The 23,804-nt window shown below is 46.3% G+C and overlaps 1 protein-coding gene across 1 annotated transcript; it reads left to right on the top strand.

Moving 5' to 3' along the window:
* The first annotated feature begins 2,762 nt into the window (after window positions 1-2,762).
* On the top strand, window positions 2,763-23,493 carry LOC125344136 (cancer/testis antigen 55-like). Its single transcript, XM_048336744.1, has 5 exons — window positions 2,763-2,805; window positions 8,762-8,890; window positions 9,654-9,838; window positions 22,830-22,958; window positions 23,245-23,493. Exons 1-5 carry the CDS (start codon window positions 2,763-2,765, stop codon window positions 23,434-23,436), a joined length of 678 nt encoding a protein of 225 aa, XP_048192701.1. The 3' UTR covers window positions 23,437-23,493.
* The last annotated feature ends 311 nt before the right edge of the window (window positions 23,494-23,804 follow it).

The following is a 23,804-nucleotide window of genomic DNA, read 5'->3' as shown; positions in this document are numbered from 1 at the left end:
CCGAGACCCCTTTGGATTGGAGCCCCGCCCCCCGGCTCGCCCCGCCCCCCGGCTCGCCCCGCCCCCGCTCGCCCCTCCCGAAAGCCGCCTCTGAGCCTTCTCCCGCCAGGGGAAAGCACAGCGGTCCCGCCCAGCCGCCTCCTAGCTCCTCCCCACGCTCCCTCAGCAAATTCCCGCCCCCATTGGCGCCCCGCCTACGACTGTTGCTCCCCGCCCACAAGCTATCCAGGCCCCACTGCTGCCTTTACACCTCCCCCCGGCAGAAGACTCTAAGACCATACTGCTCTTCCTCTCCCCCCGCCCTCCTCCCACCGCACGTCCCCCAAACTGTCTCAGGGAATTCTCGCCCCTATCGAAACCCCGCCCCTCAATCATTGCTGCAGCAAGGCCGCCGTTGCGCAGTCTCAGGTTACTAGCCTCGCACAGCCCAATGGTCAGTCATTATTTGCATAATCCCACCCAACCTCAATAACACTACTGGAAGCTCCGCGGCTGTCTCACCCATCCCATTTGTTCAGCCTCTTCTCATGTTCGTATAACTAATGAGGAGCTCTTCTTACCAACTCCCCCACCTCACACAGGCTTGGCTCACTAACTTAACCTGGCTCAATGGCCACTCTGCATAGTGCCACCCATATGACCCGCTCCCCTCCACAAAGCTTACATTCTCTAGCTTGTTCAGCCATGCCATTTTCTGGGTGCATAAATACAATCCACCGGAGTGGATTGTAAAGATCTATGTCCAAAGATCACTTTAACAGATTCCTTGAGTCTGCTCTGCTGGTTCTGGAAGAAATCACATCCAGAAAGCCCCTCCCAACCACGGTTACCCTTCTCTCAAGTTTTCTGCAGAGAACCTGATCAACCGATCCCCTTGTACCTTTCTTTAATTCGAATGGAACTGTAATTATATAATGCAATGACAACAAATCCACATGCCTGACTTTTGTAGTGTATTTTCCTATTGCATTAAAGATTAATTTCTCTATTATCCTTCCATGTCTAAGTGTTGTTATTTAACAATTTACTTGCCTCGGTTACTTAAAAATCTCGAGTTTATATTTGCCCTTGGTCATAGATCCTATTATGCTTCTTATAATCCATTCCTACCAAGAGCAATATGTAATTTTATAATGACAATACATTTTAGAAACAACATGCAAGCACCATATCTTAGAAATGATCACTTTAGCCATCTACTTTAATGTGTCCACTATGAGCAACTTGTAACTATGTCCCTAAGAATTTTATATCTTATAGATTTCCAGTTTGTGTTAGAATGATTGTGAAACAGGAGGTTTATTGGTTCTTCATAGAACTCCCAGGCTGAATAAAACCTTCAAGCTTAGCTACTCAGGAGGATGACATCTGAGGACTATAGTTCAAAGCCAGCCCATGCAGGAAAGTCCCTGAGACGTTTTTCTCGAACTTGTTACCAAAAGGAAGGAAATGGAGCTGTGTCTCAACTGGTAGAGAGCTAGTCTTGAGCAAAAAAGCTCAAGGACAGCACTCAAGGCCAGAGTTAAAGCCCTAAGACTCTTAGAAAAAAAAAAGGTTTCATTTGTTTCCAGAAGGCAAGTTTGGAAATAACTCGCTTCACTGGGGAGTGATCTTCACAAAGAAGGTCCGAGAAGTTTAGAGGTTTGTGGAGTGAAATTGCAGGCCTTACACTTCAGAAAGTAGAATTAGGAAAATGCTTCCACCTTCTTTTACCATAGGGCAACTCCTATAGTGCAGAATAACAAGCTGACTTTCTGGAGAAAAACCTCAGCAGTATCATACAGTGAGTATGCGGAAACAAGGCAGAGATATAAGGTAGAGAGTCCGGGTGCAGGAACAAAGCCTTGGAGTTTGGCAGCTACTTATAACTGGCACTCCTTGAAGGAATACTATGTCGTTATTTATTGCTGGTTTGGTAAGCCCATGGCCTTCTTATGGAAGCAATTCACAGCCTGAAACAAATCAGAGATGCTTGGATGCATGCAAAAATATGTATCAAAAGCCACAGACGATCCCAGTAGTGACCCAACCCAAACTCCCCACATACTGTTGCATCGTCGACAGATCTCCTTGTCGGCTCCTACTGAAACTGTCTCTCAGAACCACGGCGGCGGTTGTGCTGAACCACAGCCCCAACCCACCAGCAGACGTGGTAGCCAGCATGTGCTTTGTGATCCAATTAAATGTGAACGGTTGGCTTTCTCTATCATCGGTATTCTCATTTACTATGGAACAGAAAGCTCCTGCTTAGAGATGCTGGGATGGAGTGGGTGAGGGAAGTAAGCCTGGCCCTGTGAGGAAAAGGAAAGGATCTGGAGGCGGTGAGGCAAGGAGGCTGACGATGTTGGAGCTGGGCCTTGGAGCCCACCTGCCTACTCAGGGCGGCTTGCTTGGCGAGGCAGGCATGGGCCTTCCCGAAAGGTCGCACAGGGCAGAACCTATAGGTAGGAAATGCACAGGAAGCTCCAATTGGCGGGAATTGGAGGGTGGCCTTCCAAGCCGCCTCCGCTCACCACCTGCAGTGGCAGCAAGACTCGCGAAGTCCCGCCTACTCAAGCACCGGTTCTCATTGGTCAGCCCTGGTGAAACCGCTCCCCATTGGCTGAATGACGGCGTTCTCTTGGGCTCAAAGGAACGATCCAGAGGCCGAGCCCCACAGAAGCTTCGCTCACGTCGGAGGCTTGCGAGGCTCGGGCCGCGCCCACCGGGGCACCATGCAGCGGTTTTTTTCCAGAGCTCTTAGTTTTTTTGGAAAGCAAGCGATGTCAGAGGAGGAGAAGGAGGAGCACCAGAGTCTCCTGGAAGGTACCTCACGTTTCACCTCAGGTTTCACGTCATATTTCACGTGACGGAGGGACCGGCCCATTGGGGTCTGCTTCCCACACAGCAGATCTGGGGCCTCGGGGACTGGGTAGGCCTCTCAGCACCCGGAGAGACGACATCGTATAACGTTAGCATCTCGGACTTCTTGGGTCTGCCCCCCTCATCCCCCACTGTTACCCCCAACCCAAATAACTCCACTCCTGCCTCTTTGCCCCTCCGCCCTCACTCGGACCGACCTCCTACTTTCTCACCCTCCATGTTCAGTTGTCCTTCATTCGCTACCCTGTTTTCCCATCCCCACCCCCACCCCCAGCCCCCATGTCACAACCATCCAACAACATGCACCAACTCCTTGACCCGAAGTGCCGGATCACTCACAACCCAAACTCTACTCCAAAGTGCTGCTGATAAAGCCAGGAAAAGTCTTTGCGCTGGGTATAGTGGCGAATGTCACTAGTCCCAGCACTACGGAGGTGGTGGCAGGAAGATCTTGAGTTAACGGCTGCCTTGGGTTGCATAACAACACAATTATTGTTGTTGGTCATGGGGCTTCAGCTCGTGGGCCTGAAGCACTGTCCCTGACCATTTTTTTTTGTTCAAGCCTAGCACTCTGCCACTTGAACCACAACACCACTTCCAGTTTTCTGGTGGTTAATTGGCGACAATTGTCGCTCGGATTTTTTTAAAATTTTTTTTTTTTTACAGAGGATGGCTTAGCATTACAGGGTGTGAACCACCATCACCCAGCCAAGACAATATTTTTGTTGCAGGTCATGGGGCTTGAACTCATGTCCTGCACTGTCTCTGAGCTCGTCACCTCAAGGCTAGCACTCTACCACTTCAGTCACAGCACCACTTCCAGTTTTCTGGCGATTAATTGGAGATAAGTCTCAACAGAATTTTTTGCCTGGGCTGGCTTTGGACCTTGATCCTCAGATCTTAGCCTCCTTAGTAACTAGGATTGCAGGTTTGACCCACCGGCACCCAGCTAATACAACCTTTAAAAAGAAAAATAAACAGTTTCTCCTGAAGCCATCTTCCCCCTCCTCCAACTTCTCCAGATACCTTTGAATAGTTCTCCTATAGATGCAAAGTGAATAGGCACAGATGCCTACTTTTGTTGGATTTTGTATTTATTTTTCTGCTTTTCCCTCTTTCCTTTATCTTTATTTTCTTCTATCCCCTCCCATTTTAATAAGTTCATTTATATATAGAATGCTTTTTGTTCATAATAAGCCATCTAGCATTCTTTTTAGACATGGTATATTGACTTCTAGACCAGCATCACACCCATGATCCTGTACCTCAGCATCCCAAGTGCTACGATTATAGGAAGGTTTCTTTATACATTTACAGTATGAGGGTAAACTTTTTTGGTCAGTTGTAGGTCTTGAACCTAGCACCTGGGTGCTGTCCGTGAGCTGTTTTTTGTTGTTGTTTGTTTGTTTTGTTTTGTTTGTTTATGCTCATGCCTAGCACTCTACCACTTTGAACCACAGCTCCACATCAAGCATTTTGGTGGTTAATTGGAGATAAGAGACTGATGGCTTTTCCTGCTCATGCTGGCTTTAACCCATGATCCTCAGATCTCAAGCTCCTGAGTAGCTAGGATTACAGGTGTGAAGCACCAGCCCCTGGCATGAATTATGTTTTCTTTCCTAAGGGGGCATGTATAAGTACCTGTGATAGTCTTCTTTCTGTCACCATGGCAAAATACCTGAGATGAATTAACTGCCAAAAGGTAGGAGCTGAGGAGGAGCTGAGGTGGGTAGGAGGTGAGAGAGATTGGGGTAACAGGAGGGGCCCTTTACTGGCAGAGCACAGAGGTTGAGCTAAAGAGAAAAGTTGGGGATACAGATACAGAAGTTAAAGAGGTCCAGGAGGGCCAAGAGGGCTTGCTTGGGTTAAGGCAGGGGATAGATGAGGAGCTCCTGAACCCTATGGGGAGGTATAGCTTGTCCCTCTTGGGAAATGGTTAGTCCCAAATATATAACTGATCTTTGGCATATCTGGGCTTTAATTTTGTTTGTTTGTTTGTTTGTTTGCCAGTCCTGGGCCTTGAACTCAGGGCCTGAGCACTGTCCCTGGCTTCTTTTTGCTTAAGGCTAGCACTCTGCCACTTGAGCCACAGCGCCACTTCTGGCCGTTTTCTGTATATGTGGTGCTGGGGAATTGAACCCAGGGCCTCATGTATACGAGGCAAGCTCTCTTGCCACTAGGCCATATCCCCAGCCCCCTGGGCTTTAATTTTGGAGACCCCATAACCCCAGGAAGCAAGGGAGTTAAGGAGAGGAGAGAGTTTGAGGTTTAAGTCAGTGGAAGGGCTGCAGAGAAGAAGGTCATCTACATATAGAAGGAGGAGGCTGGGGAGAGATTTAATGAGGCCAAATTCTTTTGCAGAGCTTGACCAAAATAATGGGGGCTGTCACAGAACCCTTGGGGAAGCACGGTCAGGTTAGCTGCTGGGCCTGGAGAGTGTCTGGGTCTTCCCAGGTAAAGGCAAAAAGGGGCCTACAGGTGGGGTATATGGTGATCATAGGTCAAAGAAAAGAATGAGCAATTACAGGGGAGAGTAGAGTGTAGGGATTGGACACAATAGAGCATGTTGGAACAATTGCCTGGTTAATTTTTTGGAGGTCTTGAACCAAGTGATAGGAGCCATTTGGCTTTTTGACTCCCAGGATTGGAGTGTTATGAGGAGAATGGATAGGAGATAGGACAGAGGCTGAGAGAAGGAGAAGAATAATAAGCTTTGGAGAATAATAGGCTTTAGCCCTGGCAGGTAGTCAAAGAAACTGGATATTGGTTTGGGGTTACAAAAGTGGTGGGGTCTTTAAGAGAGATAAGAACTGGTTGATGGTGGGAGGCCACAGCAGGGTATGAAGTGTCCCAGATTAGGGGATTTACTTCTGGGAGGAGGGAAGGGAAGAGAAGGCTGGGGATTGGGTTTGGGGAGGGAGGTGACCAAGGTCTGGTTTTATTTGGAGGAGGAAAATAGTGGTGGATTTTAGGGGAAGTATATATAAGGAGGTATATATAAGGTATATATAAAGTGGTATATATAATGAGATATATATGTCTAGAAAGCAAGTCCCTAAAGTACCTAAAGGGGACATTGAGGCATAATTAGAAAGGAACGTCTAGGAGTTAAGTTTTCTGGAATTCCAGTGACAAAATTATTATTTTGCCCAATATGATAGAACCACATGGTCAGTTTTAGATAGACTAGCAATACTAAAGAAAGTACAAGACGAAACTTAAGATTTAGCAAACAACAAACAGAATTTAACAGAATCCCCATGCTTAAACAAACATTGATAACAAGAACAGAAAACCTTTAAAAACAACTCTGATGCTGAGGCACATTAGTATATGAATTGGATATTTAAACACCTAGAACAGAGAAGAAGAGTAAGCTTGGTGAAAGAGTCAGGGGTTCCAGAAACGCCCCATGTGTCCTTTGTCTCTTCCTAGGTGTCAGTCTCCAAGGCCTGTAAAGAGAATTGGGGGAGGGGGTGGCTGAACAGGTTTATACAGAGAGGATGCAGTTGAATAGAGCTATCAAGGTAGAGGTGAGAGGAGAGATTTTACTCTGCAGCTTGCCTTAAGGGAGAAATTAAGAATCCAGATTTTGGGGCTGGGGATATAGCCTAGTGGCAAGAGTGCCTGCCTCGGATACACGAGGCCCTAGGTTCGATTCCCCAGCACCACATATACAGAAAACGGCCAGAAGCGGCACTGTGGCTCAAGTGGCAGAGTGCTAGCCTTGAGTGGGAAGAAGCCAGGGACAGTGCTCAGGCCCTGAGTCCAAGGCCCAGGACTGGCCAAAAAAAAAAAAAAAAAAAAAAAAGAATCCAGATTTTGAAGTGAGTAGGCTCAGGAAAGAGAAAAGGAATGGTTTAATGTCTGGGTCCCAAAGTCAAAAAGGTTAGATTTATTTTGGGCATGCTATAAGATTTTTGGGTGAAGGAAAAAGGAGAGAAGTTAGAGAGGGCAAAGGTCAACAGAAGAAGTTTGCTTGGAGCAGACAGTGTTTACTTAGAGAATCCAGACCAGCTAAAGAGAAGAGGAATGTAGTTACAGGAGCTAGGAAGGAGAATAGACTTGAGATTATGGAATGCTAATCCAGGATGGCTAGCCTTTAAGAGGGAACCTAGAGGGGGTCCTTGGGACCATGCCTATGTCTCATTCTCAAGGGCACAAGGGCTGTCGGAGGGAATGGAGGTGATGTAATGGAAAATGATCTCAGGTCTGGAGATCGTCAGAGAGAGAGAGACAGAGACAGAAAGAAAAGGGAGGAGATGGAGATTGCTACAGGGCAAGGAAAGTTCCCTTTCTAGAGGAGAGAGCTGGGAGGCTTATAGCAGAGAAGGACTTGTTGAGCAAGGCAGGAGAGTAGAGGCAGGGTCTCTGGAGTGGAGGCAGAGGAGGGCTTGGGTGTAGGGGACCTCGGACCCTTCGCTGTTTCATTGGAAAAGTGTTGAAATCAGTGATAGTAAAATCGAAGGGTCAGAATTCAGGCCAATAGTGGTCATAGTTTACTGAGGCCAGATTGTGGTAGGCAAACATGTCAGTTTTTTGGACTGTAACTCAGTCAGCCGAGGTTAGACCACAGAAATGCCAATGGGCTGTCTCCGGGAGATAATTTGGAAAATTTGGTAGGACTATGGAGCCTGTTGGGCCGCTTCAGGCATCCCCGAGGCTTTGGGAAGGCAAAAAGAAGGATCCCAATAATTAGGAGAGGGCGTCCCCAAAGGTCCTAATTAAAGGGTGTTAGAGGATCAGGAACGGATGAGACTCCTGGAGTCTCTGGGGACCCTACAGACAGGAAGGTGGGGGACTCCTGGAGTCCCCAGATCTGTATAGGGGCGCCTCCGCCATGGACTAAGTTAGTTAGTTACCTTGTCCCGAAGGCTTTTGGGTGGTGGTAGGTAGGGTAGGTCAAAGGGCGGAGAGCCTCCTGCCTGGAGATCGGAGTCCAGGGACAGGTGAGGGAGAGAGAATAGGGGGAGATGAGGTCTTTTCTGGGTTTATGCAGGGGGCCAATAGTACCTCAAGCCACAGGGGGTGGCCGTCCATGAGGCATGCACCACTTATGGAGGCAAAGGCCATGAGGTTGGTTCAGGTGGCTGTTGAGCCCAAAGTAAGCTCGGCGGGCTCTGCACTCCCGATGGAGAAAGGCCTCAGAGGAGGAAAAGGCTGGATGGGAGGCTGCCAGGAGGCGGGTGGAGGAACCCAGTCACTCCTGGTGCTTTTCCTCTCCTGGGTTTCGGCACCATATGTTGGGAAAAATGGAGTAGAACAGAAAAGGAATAGGCCAGACTCGATCATCAACAGGTGAGGACTGTTTATTGAGGAACAGCGAGGGGCACAGCCTTCCCGTAGGTTTGGAGGTTGTGCGGGGGCGGCGGGGAGGTGGTGAGGGGGGTTGAATTTGAGACCAGGCTTATATGGGGTCTGAGCAAGGAGGTAGGTTATTGAAAGTGCCACTAGGTCTAGGAAGTTGGGGCTTTTCCTTGGGCCCGCAAAGGGTTGTTTATAGGCGAGCCTAGGTGAGATGTCCTGCATGCATATCAAAGCAGGTTCACATATTGAGGTTCTTGCCTGGTGTCTGTATGGGTCTTAGAGATCTGCGGATCATGGTTCAAAGCTAGCCAAGGCAGGAAACTCCCCAGAAGCAGAGTTGTGGCTCAAAGTGCTAGAAAGGTAGCCATGAACACAAAAGCCCAGGGATAGTTCAAGTCACATGACTATTTCAAATAATAATAATTAATAATTTTTTGTGGTTTTCTAGATGCAGATAGGGCACCCTCTTAGGTTTCACTCTAAGCTATGGAAGGCCTTCATAGTTCTAAGAAGTTTGAATGTTGTTGTGCAATGTACCCTGCCATGATATATGGGCCTGGGTCCTAGATCTCTTTCCAAGAAACCTTCACAGTCCAGTACACCATTGCTGGACAGTGTGCTGGCAATAAAGAAGTGGTTGCTGCACTGGAGGACAAGAAGGAGGTGCAGCACTGGGAAACAGGAAGGGAGGTGTGCTGCACTGAGGAACAGCATGGTACAGGTAAACTGATGGACAGATGTGAGCCTATGCACTGTGTCTTGAAGCTACTGAGTCTATAAACAGGAGAACCTGTGATCAAAGCATGAGCTCTCATGACCTCATCAGGCCTGGCAATCTCTTCCTGTGCCTTCTCTGAATTAAAGGAGACCCTGACATTTGCAGCACACACACACACACACACACACACACACACACACACACACACACACACGTACACACGTTACTGTTTGTAACCACTATAAGATGCAGACAATTTGAGGGTTTTTTTGGTTTGTTTTTCCTTTTTTGTGTTGCTGGGGTATTAGCCAGAGCGCTGTGCTTGCTAGGCAAACAGTATGCTATGGAGCTCCATCCCAGCCAGGAAGGTGTTGGTAGTAACTTGATTGTATAGATGGGTACCAGTTGCACCTGCTTAACAAATGTGCTTATTTTCCTACAGAAGATGGGGGGAGGAGCTGTGATTCAAAGACAGGCAGTGGGAGCCCAGAATCTGCTCTTGCCTCTGTACCCAACTGCTTTGGGTCTGAAGCCACTGTGCCATAGTGAGAAATGGAACAACCTGCATTTCCACCTGGACAATTGGTTCCCCAGGATCCTGCACCCTCCGTCCTTGTGTCCTACTGTCCTTGCCACCTGTATCTCAAGTCTAGCTCGCTTTATTTCTGAATTTTGATCATTGTTTAACACAATTTCCTATGGTAGAGCTTATTAGTAGTGCATGCATGTATTTTTAATTATTTATGTTCTTCTGTGTTTATTGTAGAGAATAATAAAGTGAAAACTGTGGAAGGAGTGGTAACAAAGGCCTTTAGTGATCATGGCTGGATTGATGACTCCATCTTCTTCCATTATGAGAATGTGACTGGTGATCTCCCTCTGAGAATTGGACAGAGAGTTGTTGCAGTTGTGGAAGAACATGAAACAAGTCTTGGATGGAAAGCAATCAAGGCAAGTTTTGTGAGGTGGGGACAGTTCAGTATTTTGGATGCTATTCTCCAGCTTCTGTGAGGGACCTAGGGGAGAAAAGGGAAAGTAGCATTTCATTATCAACTAAAATGACTGCGGGAGACATCTGCTTTCATTTTACTGATGCTATTCATTTTATCAAAAGCATCAATTTATACCCTATTGTTGATATGTGATATATACATACATATATGTGCTTTGTTAACTGTTCTTCTGCATTTAAAGGGGGGGGTTAGGAATAATAAGTATGAAGTATATATTTTTCTGCAAGTTCCTTTTTTTCCCCTCCCAGGTAATGAATCTCTGTATTTGTAGAAATGTGATTGACAGGCCTCCAGCCCAGATTTTGGCTGGTTAATTGGAGACAGAGTCTCAACACTTTTCTGCCCAGGCTGGCTTTGAACCAAGATCCTCTGGAGCTCAGCTTCCTGATAACAAGCATGAGCATCTTTTGTCTAGCTTTACTCATCGTCATTTTACCAACACTATAAGCAGCTGAATGGGACAGCTTGCATACTATCAATCTCTGAAAGTTTTGACCATCTAAGGAATACATTTTATTTATTTCCTTATCAGTTTGGGGAAAATAGAGCAGCTTTTCTTAGAATTACTTATTTGTCAGAGACATGTCAGGTAAATAATGAATTTCAGTAGGACTTTTATGGTGGGCATATCTCCCAAGTTTGCCTTTCAACTTTTACTTTTAGGAGCAGTCAGAATTCACTCATGACACATTTATCACTGGGATTAGTCCTATGAAAGTTATTTGTTTGTTTATATCTGAATAGTCAATCTGTCATTGTTTTAAAGGTAGCAAGTGAGAGAAAGATGCAGATAAGTTTTGTGAATGACTTGCTGCCCCCATGTATATGCTGAATGAAAGGATTCACCTTTCCTTCACTGAGTACAAATGCCCCTTGTGCCATTGAACACAATCGCATAGCCTTGATATTGTTGGGGGGGGTTAACATATCCACTTAATTATCCTTACTTATGACTAAATGTTTGCATTTCTGAAACATTATAGCATATTTCAGCCTTTCCTGGTTCCTACTGCAACTTTTATTTATGGTTTAGGGATTTTGTTAGTTTATGTGTCCAGGTCTGGGGCTTCAACTTAGGGTCTAGGTGCTGTTCCTAAGCTTTGTTGTTCAAGGGTAGTTCTTCATCACTTCAGCCACAGCTCCACATCTGGCTTTTTTGTGTGTGAGATTAAGGGGAGATAAGAGTCTCTGGAACATTTCCTGCCCAAGCTGACTTCAAACGGTGATCCTTAGATTTCAGCCTCCTAAGCAGCTAGAATTACAGGTGTGAGCCACAGGCACCTGGCCTGTTGGGTAGATTTTTAAAGATATTCCTGTACGTGTGTCAATTGAGAAATCATTGTACTATGTTCCTCCACTCACCCAAATTACAACAATCATGCCTGAAAATCTACTGGAATTTTTTGAAAGTTGGAATATATATTCACCAATGTTTATGATAGTTGTTTGTTTTTAAAAGTCAGCTCAGCATTTGTTCTTATTTTATTACTTTTTGTCATTTCTGAAGCAAGTCTTTCTTTACCTTATAGGTGGATGCTTTCTGTGAGGATTGTTATGGTGGTGAACCATCAGACACCAAAATGAATCTCACCCTTGGCTCTGCCTCTGAAGTGGGTGGTGGTGAGCACCTTAAGCCCTCAACTTACTTCTCTCTGGATGTTGTTTGTAAAGGTACAGTTTACATTTTGTAAGCTATGAAGTTGGGTTTTATCTAATTTTTTAGTATTAGCAGTTGAATTTGGGGATAGTTACAGGCATCATCTCCAGGGTTGAAATTGAACAGGCTTATTGGATGAGAGGATTTCACTTCTTGAACTATTTCTCCAATACATTTGGCTTGAATCAAGCACACTCGAATGATTGATGTGGACAATATTTTTAAATTTTATTTTTGGCCAGTACTGGTGTTTGAACCTAGGGTCTGCCTTCTATTCGCTTGGCTTTCTTGCTTGGCTGACTTCTACCACTTGAGCCATGTTTCTAACCCAGTTGTTTTTCTGGTTATTTTGGAAATTAAATCTCTCAGATTTTTTCTACCAAGGCTGGCCTCAAACTGAAATCCTCCAGATCTCAATCTGAGTAGCTAAGATTACAGGTGTAAACCACCAGTGCCCGTTAAATACACATTATTTTTTTTTTGTTAATGGTTGATTTTTATTTTTATTTTATTTTTATTTATTTTATTTTATTTTATTCAAATTTTTATTATCAAACTGATGTACAGAGAGATAATATGCAGTATTTTAAAAAAATTCCTGCTGTTTCATTTCATTTATTGCATGGTTACAAATATTTGTGTAATTTTTGTCCATTTAAGTATTGGGTTTCTACTTTCACAGTATTACAAGTGTGCAAGGACAGTATTCATACTGAAAATGCTTTAAAATGTGCATTAGAGGGGCTGGGAATATGGCCTAGTGGCAAGAGCGCTTGCCTCCTACACATGAAGCTCACGGTTTGATTCCCCAGCACCATATATATGGAAAACGGCCAGAAGGGGCGCTGTGGCTTAGGTGGCAGAGTGCTAGCCTTGAGCAGGAAGAAGCCAGGGACAGTGCTCAGGCCCTGAGTCCAAGGCCCAGGACTGGCAAAAAAAAAAAAAAATGTGCATTAGACATAGTTCCTGTTAGGTTTTTAAAGTAGGAAGCCGGTAAAGGAGAACCCCATGTGATATTCAGGCAGTACAGAAAGTTTATTACCGAACTGCGGGCCTGTGGCTGAGATGATCCATGGCCGGAGAGAAGGGAGAGAGGAGAGAGAAGGGGTGACCCCCACCTAGCCCTGCCTTCTCTAGGGCAGGGGCAGGGGATGTGGCCAGGTGGATGTGACCTTAGGGAAGGGGGAGGTGACTGCTTCCAGGTCTTCTGGTTACCCAGGTAACTGGGTGGAGACTTAATGAGGTGGGGGCATCTACATGGAGCCCTCCAGAGATGGACCTTACATTCCAGCCTTTTAATAGTTGTGAAAAAGGACGAAGACTCTCTGTGGCTGCTTCCTGCTGGCGGGGGGGGGGCGTCAGCATTAAGGGTAAAAGGCAGAAATGTGGCCCCTCCTGGAGAAGGCGAGAAGGGTCCCTTGGTGGTAGATGCCAGTCTTTGAATGAAGCCTAAAAGTCTCATGAGGCAGGGGCTGTCAAAAAAATATTAAGGCAAAAGGAAGGGTTTAGGACACAAAATTAAAAATTGGATGGGTTGGCTAGTTCTTATACTCAGGTATGGACATTAGATGGACAAGCTACTATCTCTTGATCCCCTGGCTCTGATTAATTTTAAAAGGGCGAGATAAAGTGACTCCATTTAGGAGGTGATCATTCTCCTCTTACTCCACTCCATGATCCTTGTTCCCTGAACTGGCTGAGTTCCAGGGATCTAGACGATTGTTGCTGGGATGGCTTGCCCACATTGGCATTCACGGGGTTTGAACTCAGGGCCTGGCACTGTCCCTGAGCACTTCTGCTCGAGGCTAGTACTCTACCACTTGAGCCACAGCTCCACTTCCAGCATTTGGCTGGATGTCTCTTGAGACATGCTACTCCTGGTCTGGTACCCTTCCTCTGTTATTAATAAACAACAAATGGGAAATGCTAACACTTCCCCCCCCCCATGTATTCATTGTTGAACTCTATCTGTTAATATTGGATATAGATTTTTGGTTTTATCTACCTAAAGCAATAATTTGTACTATGAAAATGGTATTTGAACCAGTCACTGGTGGCTCACACCTGTAATCCTAGCTACTTATTGTCAGGCTCGGGTCGCCTCCCCTGGCGTGGGATCAAGGCTCAGCTACGCTTCTCACAACTCCCTTTCTCACCCTCTCCCCTGGTCACCTGGCCAGCAGGTAAGGCCAGGATGGGGTGGGGGAGCCAGCACTGACCTCACGTGCACATGGCCGAACGAGAACGCTTACCCACCTCCTTACCAGTAAAGAAAGCCAGGCATACGCAAGTCTCGGAGAAGCTTCAAGAGCAATCTGATTTATTAAGGCGGGGGTAAAGGGAAATGATAGGAAGGAAAGGTGATTGGCCAGGATGCTGATAGGCTGGGAGCTTGTCACATGACCCCCTCATGAGCTAACGTCACTCGAAAGCGCCGCGCCAGGGAGAGACTGGGGGCGCCTGGGCTGGCGAGAAAGTTGGGGGTTGTTTGCAAAGCCGGTTCTTCTGGTTCCGGATCCAGAGAATTGTGGCCTGCTTCCGCATTCCCCCAGGGCTGGGGGGAAGGGTGGCGTCTAGTCCCCCGTCAAGTCCAAAGGCTGGATCCCAACATCTGCCCCTTTTACATTTATTTTTTTTCTTTGATCAGCAGGAGGCGCCCTACTTGAGAACGCGCCGTGTCTTAGGTTGCCCCCCACATGGGGAGTCGTACCCGTCTTGGGCTAACGCCCTAGCTCTTCAGGCTGACCTTTCTGCCGGGCTGGCGGGCCCGATGAGAGGACTCGGGGAGAGTGGGATTGGCACTTGAAAGAAAGCCCTGATAATTTTCTCTCATGCCAGCAGACCTCAGTGAGCAGCGGGTCCTAGGGGTTGAGTGACGAGCCCCATGGGGTTCCTATATGGCTAAAAGGCCAAAGGCCACTTGTTATCTAGATAGCTCTGGCCTATCGCTTACAATATAAGAGACCCATGTGTCTAGCACAGGGCAATGTAAACATAATGTAAATGGGACCATAAAGCAGACATGAGCATAAGCAATCGTAATACAAGGCAAATGCAAACATGAGCAACTGTAACACATGAGCAATTATAACACAGGCACAATGCAATGGAGGGTCTCTTATCTGGCTCAGTCCATAGGAAATAGAGGAATCCTGGTCCATTCTGGTGTCACTCAAGGTAGCGCAGATGGCTCTTCCTTCCCTTGATGGTGAGGTAGAGGCAGGTTCAGGTCCTGGCGATTTGGCAGCCAGGGTGCTGGTGACTTAACAACTGAGGTTAGTAAATACTTCATAGTAAACATTGCAGCAAGGTGTCAATCCCTTGCTTATTGTAAACATTTATCATAAAACATTAAGGTGTCCAAACCCTTTAGCTCCTATTTCCCTCCAATGGGGACCCCTAAGATAAGCAGCAAAGGGGGGAGCGAAGGAACAACAGTGTGCAAAATTTTCCTTCGGTCCTTGTGCAAGGCTGTGGGCCATGCTGCCACAGCAAACATTACTCCAAAGGGCGCCAGGGAAGGTCCAGGGAAGAAACAGGGCCGACACTGGGTCCATCGCTGGTACAGGCAGGCTTTCCCGTTTCTCCATAGAGAATTCCACCATGGTCTTTGCTTTCCTGAGAGGAAACAAGGGTAGACATCCCTCAAGGGCAGGTGCCCTTGGGTGGCTATTCTGATGAACAATATTTTAAGTCTCTAGCTGGTATCCAGATTGGATTCGGTTCCCCAGTTGGGAAAATGCAGGCGAAGCCCCTTCCCGCACTGATAAGTGGGTCTGGGCCTCGCCATGCCCCTGTAAGGGGGTCCTTCCAAAGGAATTCCACCTTTAAGTAGGGTGTTCCAGTGTCTCTGGAAAGCCGACAGAGTTTGGTCCTTAGAGAAATTTAAAATAGTCAATGTAAACATCGCTGTCCTCAGCTGGTCATGGGGGCTTTCCCCCCCCCTTTTTGTTTTAATAATTGATCCTTCAGGGTCTTATTGTGCCTCTCAATTATGGCTTGACCCTTTGGGTTGTATGGTATTCCAGTGGTATGTTTAATATTCCACATTTGGAAAAACGCCTGTAAAGGCTTACTGGTGAAGCAAGGTCCATTATCTGTTTTCACCTGTAAAGGCAGCCCTAGGATAGCAAAACATTGTAAGAAGTGGCTTTCAGCATGCCGTGCTCTTTCCCCCATATGCAGAGAGGCCCAACACGTGCCAGAGCATGTGTCAATAGACATAAATATATATTTTAGCCTTCCAAAAGGAGTGTAGTGGGTTACATCAGTCTGCCAAATTACATTAGGTTTCAAACCTCTTGGGTTCACCCCTGGAGATTGCAGGGGAGGGACTTGCATGAAAGGCATACACGAATTACAAGTCCTTATAATCTTTTTTAAGTCTTTTATAGGAATTGAAGGAAATCTCTGATGTAACCCTCTCCAATTTAAGTGAGTACGCTCATGGAGTCCTTTGGCCATTTGAAGGTTTTGAGGTTGTACAATGGCCAGAGCTATGATGGTTCCATTAGTGGCCAGCTGGTCGGCCATACGATTACCTTGTGCCAGGTCCCCAGGCAGTCCTTGGTGTCCACGAAGGTGCTGTAAAAATATAGGCTCACCCCACTCTTTTAACAGAGACCTGACTTGAATCATCAGAGGAGTGGTTGGGTTTTCATCTAATTTAATGTATGAACATACCAGGTTGGGTAGCAAATTAACCACATACAGACTATCAGAAAACAAGTTCATTGGCTGTTTGACATGGGTCAGTGCCAGGGCGACTGCATACAATTCTTTAAATTGTGCAGAGCCAGTGACGGCTTCAAAGTAATGGGTGTTTTCTTTCCCACTGGCAGGGGGCGAGGCGGAGCGCACCACTATGGCAGAGCCGGCTCGTCCCCCATCTGTAAACACATTGGCAGCCTTGACAAGAGGCCTGGTAGAGAAAAGCACAGGAGGCGTCCATTGTAGCCTGGAAAATGAGGTCACCCACCTCGAGGTGCCATAGTGGCAATCTACCTTTCCCATAAAGCCCTCCAGGGCACTGGACACACGTGCATTATTCCTTCTGACCCATTCAAAATCTGACAACCGGTAGGGAATAGTTAGCACATCGGGATCTCGCCCATAATGTCTCAGGGAAGTATCCCTGCCCTTAATTACCAAGTCAGCTAGCTGGTCTAGCTGGGAATAAACTCTGGGAGCTCCTCCCACTGAGGCGTGCACCCACTGGAGAGGCTCGCCTGACTGGGTAATTGCAGCTGAGGAAAGTTCAGACCCGGGGAGGATCCAAAGGCAAAGTGGGCACTCAGGCTTGTAGCGTGCCAGCTGTGCCCTATTTAGGGCCAATTGGATTTTCTGGAAGGCTGTTTGAAGTGATGGAGTTATTGTAATTAACATCAGTGGGCGCTTTGCCCTTCAAAGAGTCATGGAGCGGAAGCAGCTCCTCCGTAGACAGGTGAAGCCAGGGTCTTAGCCAATTAATCTCACCTAACAGTCTTTGCATCTCCACCAGAGTATAAGATGACTGGAAGGATAACTGGGGCTTAAGGGGGCACACAGAGTCTAGTTTAAGCTCTGCCCCCAAGATCTTAAAGGGGTATACTTTCTGAACCTTGTCACTGGCTATATGCAGCCCTCCTCTTTGTAGGAGTGTTTGTACCTTGCTATAGGCCAAGTCTAGCACTTGAACATTTGCTGATTCAATAATAATGTCGTCTACGTAAATGTATAGAATAATTCTGACTGGTTCTGAAGGGGTTGAAGAACTTGTGACACATAATGTTGGCAGAAGGCAGGACTATTAACCATGCCCTGAGGTAATACTACCCACTCATACCTCTGATCAGGCCCCTGGTAGTTAACCGAGGGCACAGAGAAAGCAAACTTCTCGCAATCCTGGGGGTCGAGGGGAATGGAAAAGAAACAGTCCTTGATGTCAAGTATAATAAAATTAAGATCCCGAGGAATAGAGGGGATCCATGGCAGCCCCCTTAAGGGGGTGCCTGCAGGGACTATCCGCTCATTAATTTTTCTTAGGTCCTGTACCATCCTCCATTTACCTGAGGCCTTTTGTACAACAAATACAGGGCTATTCCAAGGGCTCAGCGAGGGTCTAATATGCCCAAGGGACAGTTGTTCTAAAACTATTTCCTTTAACTTTTCTAATTTGTTTGAGGGAATAGGCCACCATTTCACCCAAATCGGGGCGCGGATGGCAGGGACAGTAGGAACCGTGGCCCTTAGGATTGGGGATGAGGCTCTGTAGAAGAATTGGGAGCCTCCAGCCCCGAGGCCTCAGAGGGAGGCTCTTTTTAGTAGCCACTAGGGCCACCTGACAGGTCCTGGCCTGTGATGACCGCAGCCTTAATCTTTCCCAAAATATCTCATCCCAACAAGTTATCTGGTGAGTTGGTCATTATTAAGGGACGCACTACTCCCTTGCCACCATTCATATCATACCAAGGGAGCCAGTCTCTGGTTGTTTCACTTTCAGCTGTGCCTCCCACCCCCGACATCTGGGGGCCGGGTATTAGGTCCCACGACGGAGGCACTAGCTCCTTCTTTAGTATGGTCTGGTCTGCTCCGGTGTCAATTAAGACTCGGAACTTCTTTCCAAATATCATGATTACTGTCTCTGGCCTCATCTTGGGGACAATGGGGATTGCCCAGCAGAGGGCCTCAGGCTGTTTATTGCCTTGGTCGGTGGGGAATCTGAAAGTCGGCCGTAAAGCAGATGTTCTGCCCTGGGCGCGTTCGGCCCGCCTCTCTCAAGGACCACCGTCCTGAACTCATGGAAATCTGTAATTTTCTGCAACTCCCATGAAGGGGTAAAGGCTCTGAATTCAAAAGCGGCCAGGCTGTTTGTGTTTGGTGGTGGGGCGCCACAGCTGAGGCCGCGGGGGCTGTAAAGCCACCGCTTGGGGCTGCCAAAATCTGCATATGTATAGAGGTGAGCCGAGCCTCCCATGGGGGAGGGGTAGCGAGCCGGCAGCTGCACCGCGTGTCTCCCGGCTGCCGCGGGAGCTGCACCTGGATTGGGGTCCCAGGGACCAAACGTGCTTTCGTCCCTAGGCCTCTCAGAGCAGGGCGTCGGGGGCCCCCTCCGGATCAAAATTCCCTCCGGCTGCCCTCTCCTGAATCCAGGGACTCCCCCCTGTGTCCGAGGAGAAGCAAGCCTTGCGGGTCTTAATGGCTCGCAGTGGGAGTTCTCCTCCCCATTCTGCCTCTTGTAATTCCCACTCTAGTCGGTCCCAAGTTTCCCACAAGAGTGAGTTGGCTCCAGTTAGCCATGGGACCCTGAGATTTAGCTCCTGCCAAATAAGCATGGCACATGGTTCTGAGATATTCATCCCTGCGTTTTGGAGGGTGAACTTCAGGATTTCAAGGGGCGAATTTCTTCGCCTACTTTGAATTTGTCCCATCCCCTTTTTGACCTGGGTGGGAGGACCGCGCGTCCCAGAGTTTCCACTCTAATTCCGTGAGGGTCTGTCGGGAGCCAGACTTCCTCGCGTGGGTTGCGAAACCACGCTGGGCACCAAAAAAATGTCAGGCTCGGGTTGCCTCCCCTGGCGTGGGGATCAAGGCTCAGCTACGCTTCTCACAACTCCCTTTCTCACCCTCTCCCCTGGTCACCTGGCCAGCAGGTAAGGCCAGGATGGGGTGGGGGAGCCAGCACTGACCTCACGTGCATGTGGCCGAACGAGAACGCTTACCCACCTCCTTACCAGTAAAGAAAGCCAGGCATACGCGGGTCTCGGAGAAGCTTCAAGAGCAATGTGATTTATTAAGGCGGGGGTAAAGGGAAATGATAGGAAGGGAAGGCAATCGGCCACGACGCTGATAGGCTGGGAGCTTGTCACATGACCCCCTCATGAGCTAACGCCACTCAAAAGCGCCACGCCAGGGAGAGACTGGGGGCGCCTGGGCTGGCGAGAAAGTTGGGGGTTGTTTGCAAAGCCGGTTCTTCTGGTTCCGGACCCAGAGAATTGTGGCCTGCTTCCACATTCCCCCAGGGCTGGGGGAAGGGTGGCGTCTAGTCCCCCGTCAAGTCCAAAGGCTGGATCCCAACACTTATGAGGCTGAGATCTGTGAATCACAGTTTAGTCAGCCAGAGCAGGAAAGTCTGTGGCGGCTCAAAGTGGTAGAGCGCTAACCTTGAGCAAAGCTGCTCAAGGACAGTGCTTAGACCCTGAGTTCAAGATCCACAAGTGACCAAAAAAGTCAGAAGTAGATCTATGGCTCAAGTTGTAGAGTGATAGCCTTGAGCAAAAGAAACTCAGGACAATGGTTAGGCCCTACATTCAAGGCCCAGGGATAGCCCTCTCCCCTCACACCCTCCCCTCACAAATGGTATTTGAGTTGGATACAGTTCAATAGATGTTATGGGGGTTCACCGGAGGGCATTCCCCATCCATCCAAGAGTCCACCACTCAGAGACAGTCTCAAGCAAAAAGATGAATTTATTGGGGAAGTTCCAGATGGACCGGTCCCAGGTTTCAGAGAAACATGTAACACAAAACAGGACAGAGACTTACTTCCGGAAAATTTCTAAGTAACTCCTGCAGCCCACACATGCCCTTAACACTATCAGGAAACAGGCCAGAGAGGGAGGAAAGAACAAAAATGATACCAACAAACCAACTCAGCTCCGATGGAGAGCTGACTTGGAACACCATGGGGACAAGAGATGAGCTAGGAGCCAGGACACAGCATGCAAACATGGAGACATGTGGCATGGCTTAATGGCGCCTGAGCTGGCCAGACCCTAAATAGGGTCACAGGAAGCTCCTAGTTACAGGCACTGGACTGACAGGTTCAATAACCTATAGGCTAAGTGGTAACCCCTGTCTCTTGGGATTCAGGAACACCCATTACCTGGGGATGGGACTTACCTTCCTGTAGGAATCCAGGCACACCCATCAAGACAAGATGCCAGATAGTCCAACTTGCCATGTGGGCAATGATGGTGCCAGCCAGATTTGACCTCCTTATTACAATAGAGATTTCTAGATATGGGGTTTACCAGGCTTTGAGTATGAAGCCCTCATCGTCTACTTGTAAGGTAGACGTGACCAAAAAGATGTTACTGAGCAAAGCAGCAGGAACACTGTTCTGCACTGGGGAAGGTCGCCTAGGCTAGAAACTGCTCCATCTGGACTCCATACTCCTGCCATCCCCTGACCAGCTAGATTTGGAAATATGAGTGGAAAGAAAAAAAGTAAAAAAAAAATTTAAAGTACCTGCTTAATTCTCAACTGCCTTGTAGCTTGGATACAAAGAGAGACACTGTTCCAGCTGTACAATATACCTCCCTATTGTACTGTTCTTGGATGTGAAATTTAGAAGTTGATTTTTAGTTGGTATCCGAGTCTCCAAACACTTGGCTCAGGAGTCCTCAATTCTGTGAAGAAAGATACATTCATCTGCTAAGCTCCAAAGGCAATTCCTTGGTTTCTGTCATCATGCCACACGTACATCTCCCCCAACACTTTTGTGCAGGTTCAGTGGCTTGAAATCAGGACCTGAACTGACCCTGAGCTTTTTTGTTCAAGGCTAGTTAGTGCTCCGCCACTTGAGTCACAGCTCCACTCCTGGCTGTTGGCTAGTTAGTTGGAACCTCGTGGACTTTCCTACACAGGTTACCTTTGAATCACAATCATCAAATCTCAGCCTCAAGAGTAGCTAGGTACAGGTGTGAGCCACTGGCTTGCCAGCCACTTTAAGATTAAAATGGACCAAAATTGTTTAGGGAGGAGATGTGGCAGGAGACAGATACATATCAAGTGAGGGAAATAATTTATATTTATATATATTTATAAACTATCAAATCCAGGGCTGGGAGGTAGCTCAGTGGCAAAGGGCTTGCCTAGCAAGTGCAATGTCCTGGGTTCGATCCCCAGTACCAAAAAAAAGGTAAACTATCAAATCCAAAATGCAATACTATATTATACATAAAGATATAAAACATATAATCCTAACTTTTATATTTTATAAAATACATTTATATATCACACATAATGATTTTATTTTTATAATATATATTTATTAAATTTATGTTTATCATATTTAAATTTATTTTTATAAAATACATACAACATTATATTGTATTAACTCAATAGTATAGAATATTTTTTATATTAAATATGTTTATATAAAATATACTTTATAGTTATTAAATATAAAATACTAAATAAATATTAAAAGGCTAGAAGTTGGAACCAAGAAGCAAACCAACAAAACAAGTAAGCTTCCAGCACTTAAATGTTAAATTACAAACATTGTGAAGGGAGCTAGCTATAGAAAAGTACCCTCTCTTTGAAATGATAAAAATCTTCATCTTTGCTTATCTGAAGAAGGGAAGCCCTAAAGCTCATCTATTGTCCATATGTTGTGGGAAGGCCTATGGACAACTCCCTATTTTACAGTACTAATTAAGGCCCATCTTGGCTAACAAGACCATTGCCTAAGTATTGGAGGCTTGCCATACATCATGACCAAATATATTTATTTGAGAACATAACAGACTGCTGCTTTGAGTACTGCAAGAAACATTTTTCTCTTTTCTCCTTTAACCTGTTATGCTAAAAATGAACCCTTCCTTGAAAGAAAGGAAGGAAAAGAAAGAAGGAAGAAAAGAGATAGAACGAAAAAGGAAAGAAGAAGGAAGGAAGGAAGGAAATAAAGACCCATGTGGCCCTGCTGATCTCTGTTTTTCCATTCAGTTCCTTACTCCTTTTTTGGAAAATATATAAATACATACTCACATTCTTAGAAATTTTCATTAATAGAGGTTCTATCTCTATCAGTTGAATGAATGGAATATTCAGTTGCAGTTATCAATCATGTTTGCCCCCAAACCAATTCCAAGTACATATCTGCTCTATCAGTCCTTGATTTTCTAAGAATACATGTTGACTATAATGCTTTGTTCCAAATTTCTGTTCGTATTCACATGCCAAAACCAATGTTTTTATCTCCAGCATGGGATTTCTAACACTGAGTTTACCACAACATTCTCAGTTTCTAGCAAAGATATTTCAGCTCTGCCTAGTAAAGCCTGTGATGCTCACAGAAGGACTGGCTTCAAGCACAGTTGACACTTTATCCCATGTGAATTTGTCCAATTAGTATAGGAAAACCAACATCTGTAGGACTGTAAACGTCTATAGGTTAAAGGAGTTGGATGGTTCAAAACAAACCGTAGATATAATTTAAGGTTTATGATAGATAACTTGTGAAATGTGACCTTATCAAAAGTAATACATGTATTTCAACTTGATTTCTCTCTGTGGCTGTTTTAGATTTTGAGCCTTACGAGGGTGACCTGATGGAAGTTGTGTTTTCCTTTAAAACAGAAATGCAGGACAGGAAGATCATCTCTGTGAAGCCTCTGAGATACAGTCATGTGAAACAGGTATTTCCTATGCATGAAGTATGGGTTTTAGGTATTTCCTGTACACAAAGTACTGGTCCTTTGTGTTTTTCTTAACTTTCCTAAAGTGCTGTTTTCTGTTGCTCAGGATTCTATCAGGTGTGTTGGGACACCTAAAATAAAATAGATCCTTCTAGCCAGGCACAGGTGGCTCACACCTGGAATCTCAGCTACTCAGAAGGCTGAGATCTCAAGATTGTGGTTTGTGCAAAGCCTGTTAGGATGGATGATGCTTTCCCACATTTAATCTCATCCTTTCTCATCACAGGTCTTCATTACCAGTATGTGTGGAAGAGATGGGGTGGTGGACAACAATATCTTTTTCACCTTGGATTCTCTGAAAATTCCTGCTGGATATGTACCTCAGCTACATGACCTTGTTAATGTGCTGGTAGTGCAGAGTACTCAGCCTAGCTACTGTTGGAGAGCAATCTCCATGACCCCAGTGCACATGGAATAGAAACTGCACCTTTTATTTTTCCTTTTAGGGACAGTGTAGGACCTCATTTAATGAATAAGTTTAGGTAAGCCAAGTTTAAAGGAAATATTAACTATAATTGTTCTTGTAAACACCCTGGTCCCTTGACACCATGAGCCACCTAAAGGGAAGTGTATTGTCAATAAGAAATGTTTCAAAGTTGTTTTAATTGCAAACAAAAAAACCACAAAAAAAACCAGATAGAAACAACCCTGCCATTAATGTAAAACACATAGTTTCCAGGGTCATAGGCTGGCAGTGCCAGTTTTGGCCTTTGATCACACACCTGCAGAGGCAAAGCATCTAAGTTGACAGGCACAAGGCTAGCATGTTAATGGGCATGATTTAAA

This window comes from Perognathus longimembris, chromosome 28 (assembly GCF_023159225.1).
Source record: "Perognathus longimembris pacificus isolate PPM17 chromosome 28, ASM2315922v1, whole genome shotgun sequence".
Classification (NCBI taxonomy): Eukaryota; Metazoa; Chordata; class Mammalia; order Rodentia; family Heteromyidae; genus Perognathus; species Perognathus longimembris.
Note: the sequence above shows the minus strand (reverse complement) of the source record. Positions and strands in the feature narration are given on the sequence as shown.

What these genes read in the sequence shown, in the direction of transcription:
- LOC125344136 (XM_048336744.1), top strand. Translation starts at nt 2,763, where the DNA reads ATGTCAGAGGAGGAGAAGGAGGAGCACCAGAGTCTCCTGGAAG. An exon ending in GCACCAGAGTCTCCTGGAAG is followed by an intron (nt 2,806 to 8,761) that starts GTACCTCACGTT and finishes AAACCTTCACAG; the next exon opens with TCCAGTACACCATTGCTGGA. An exon ending in TGAGGAACAGCATGGTACAG is followed by an intron (nt 8,891 to 9,653) that starts GTAAACTGATGG and finishes TGTTTATTGTAG; the next exon opens with AGAATAATAAAGTGAAAACT.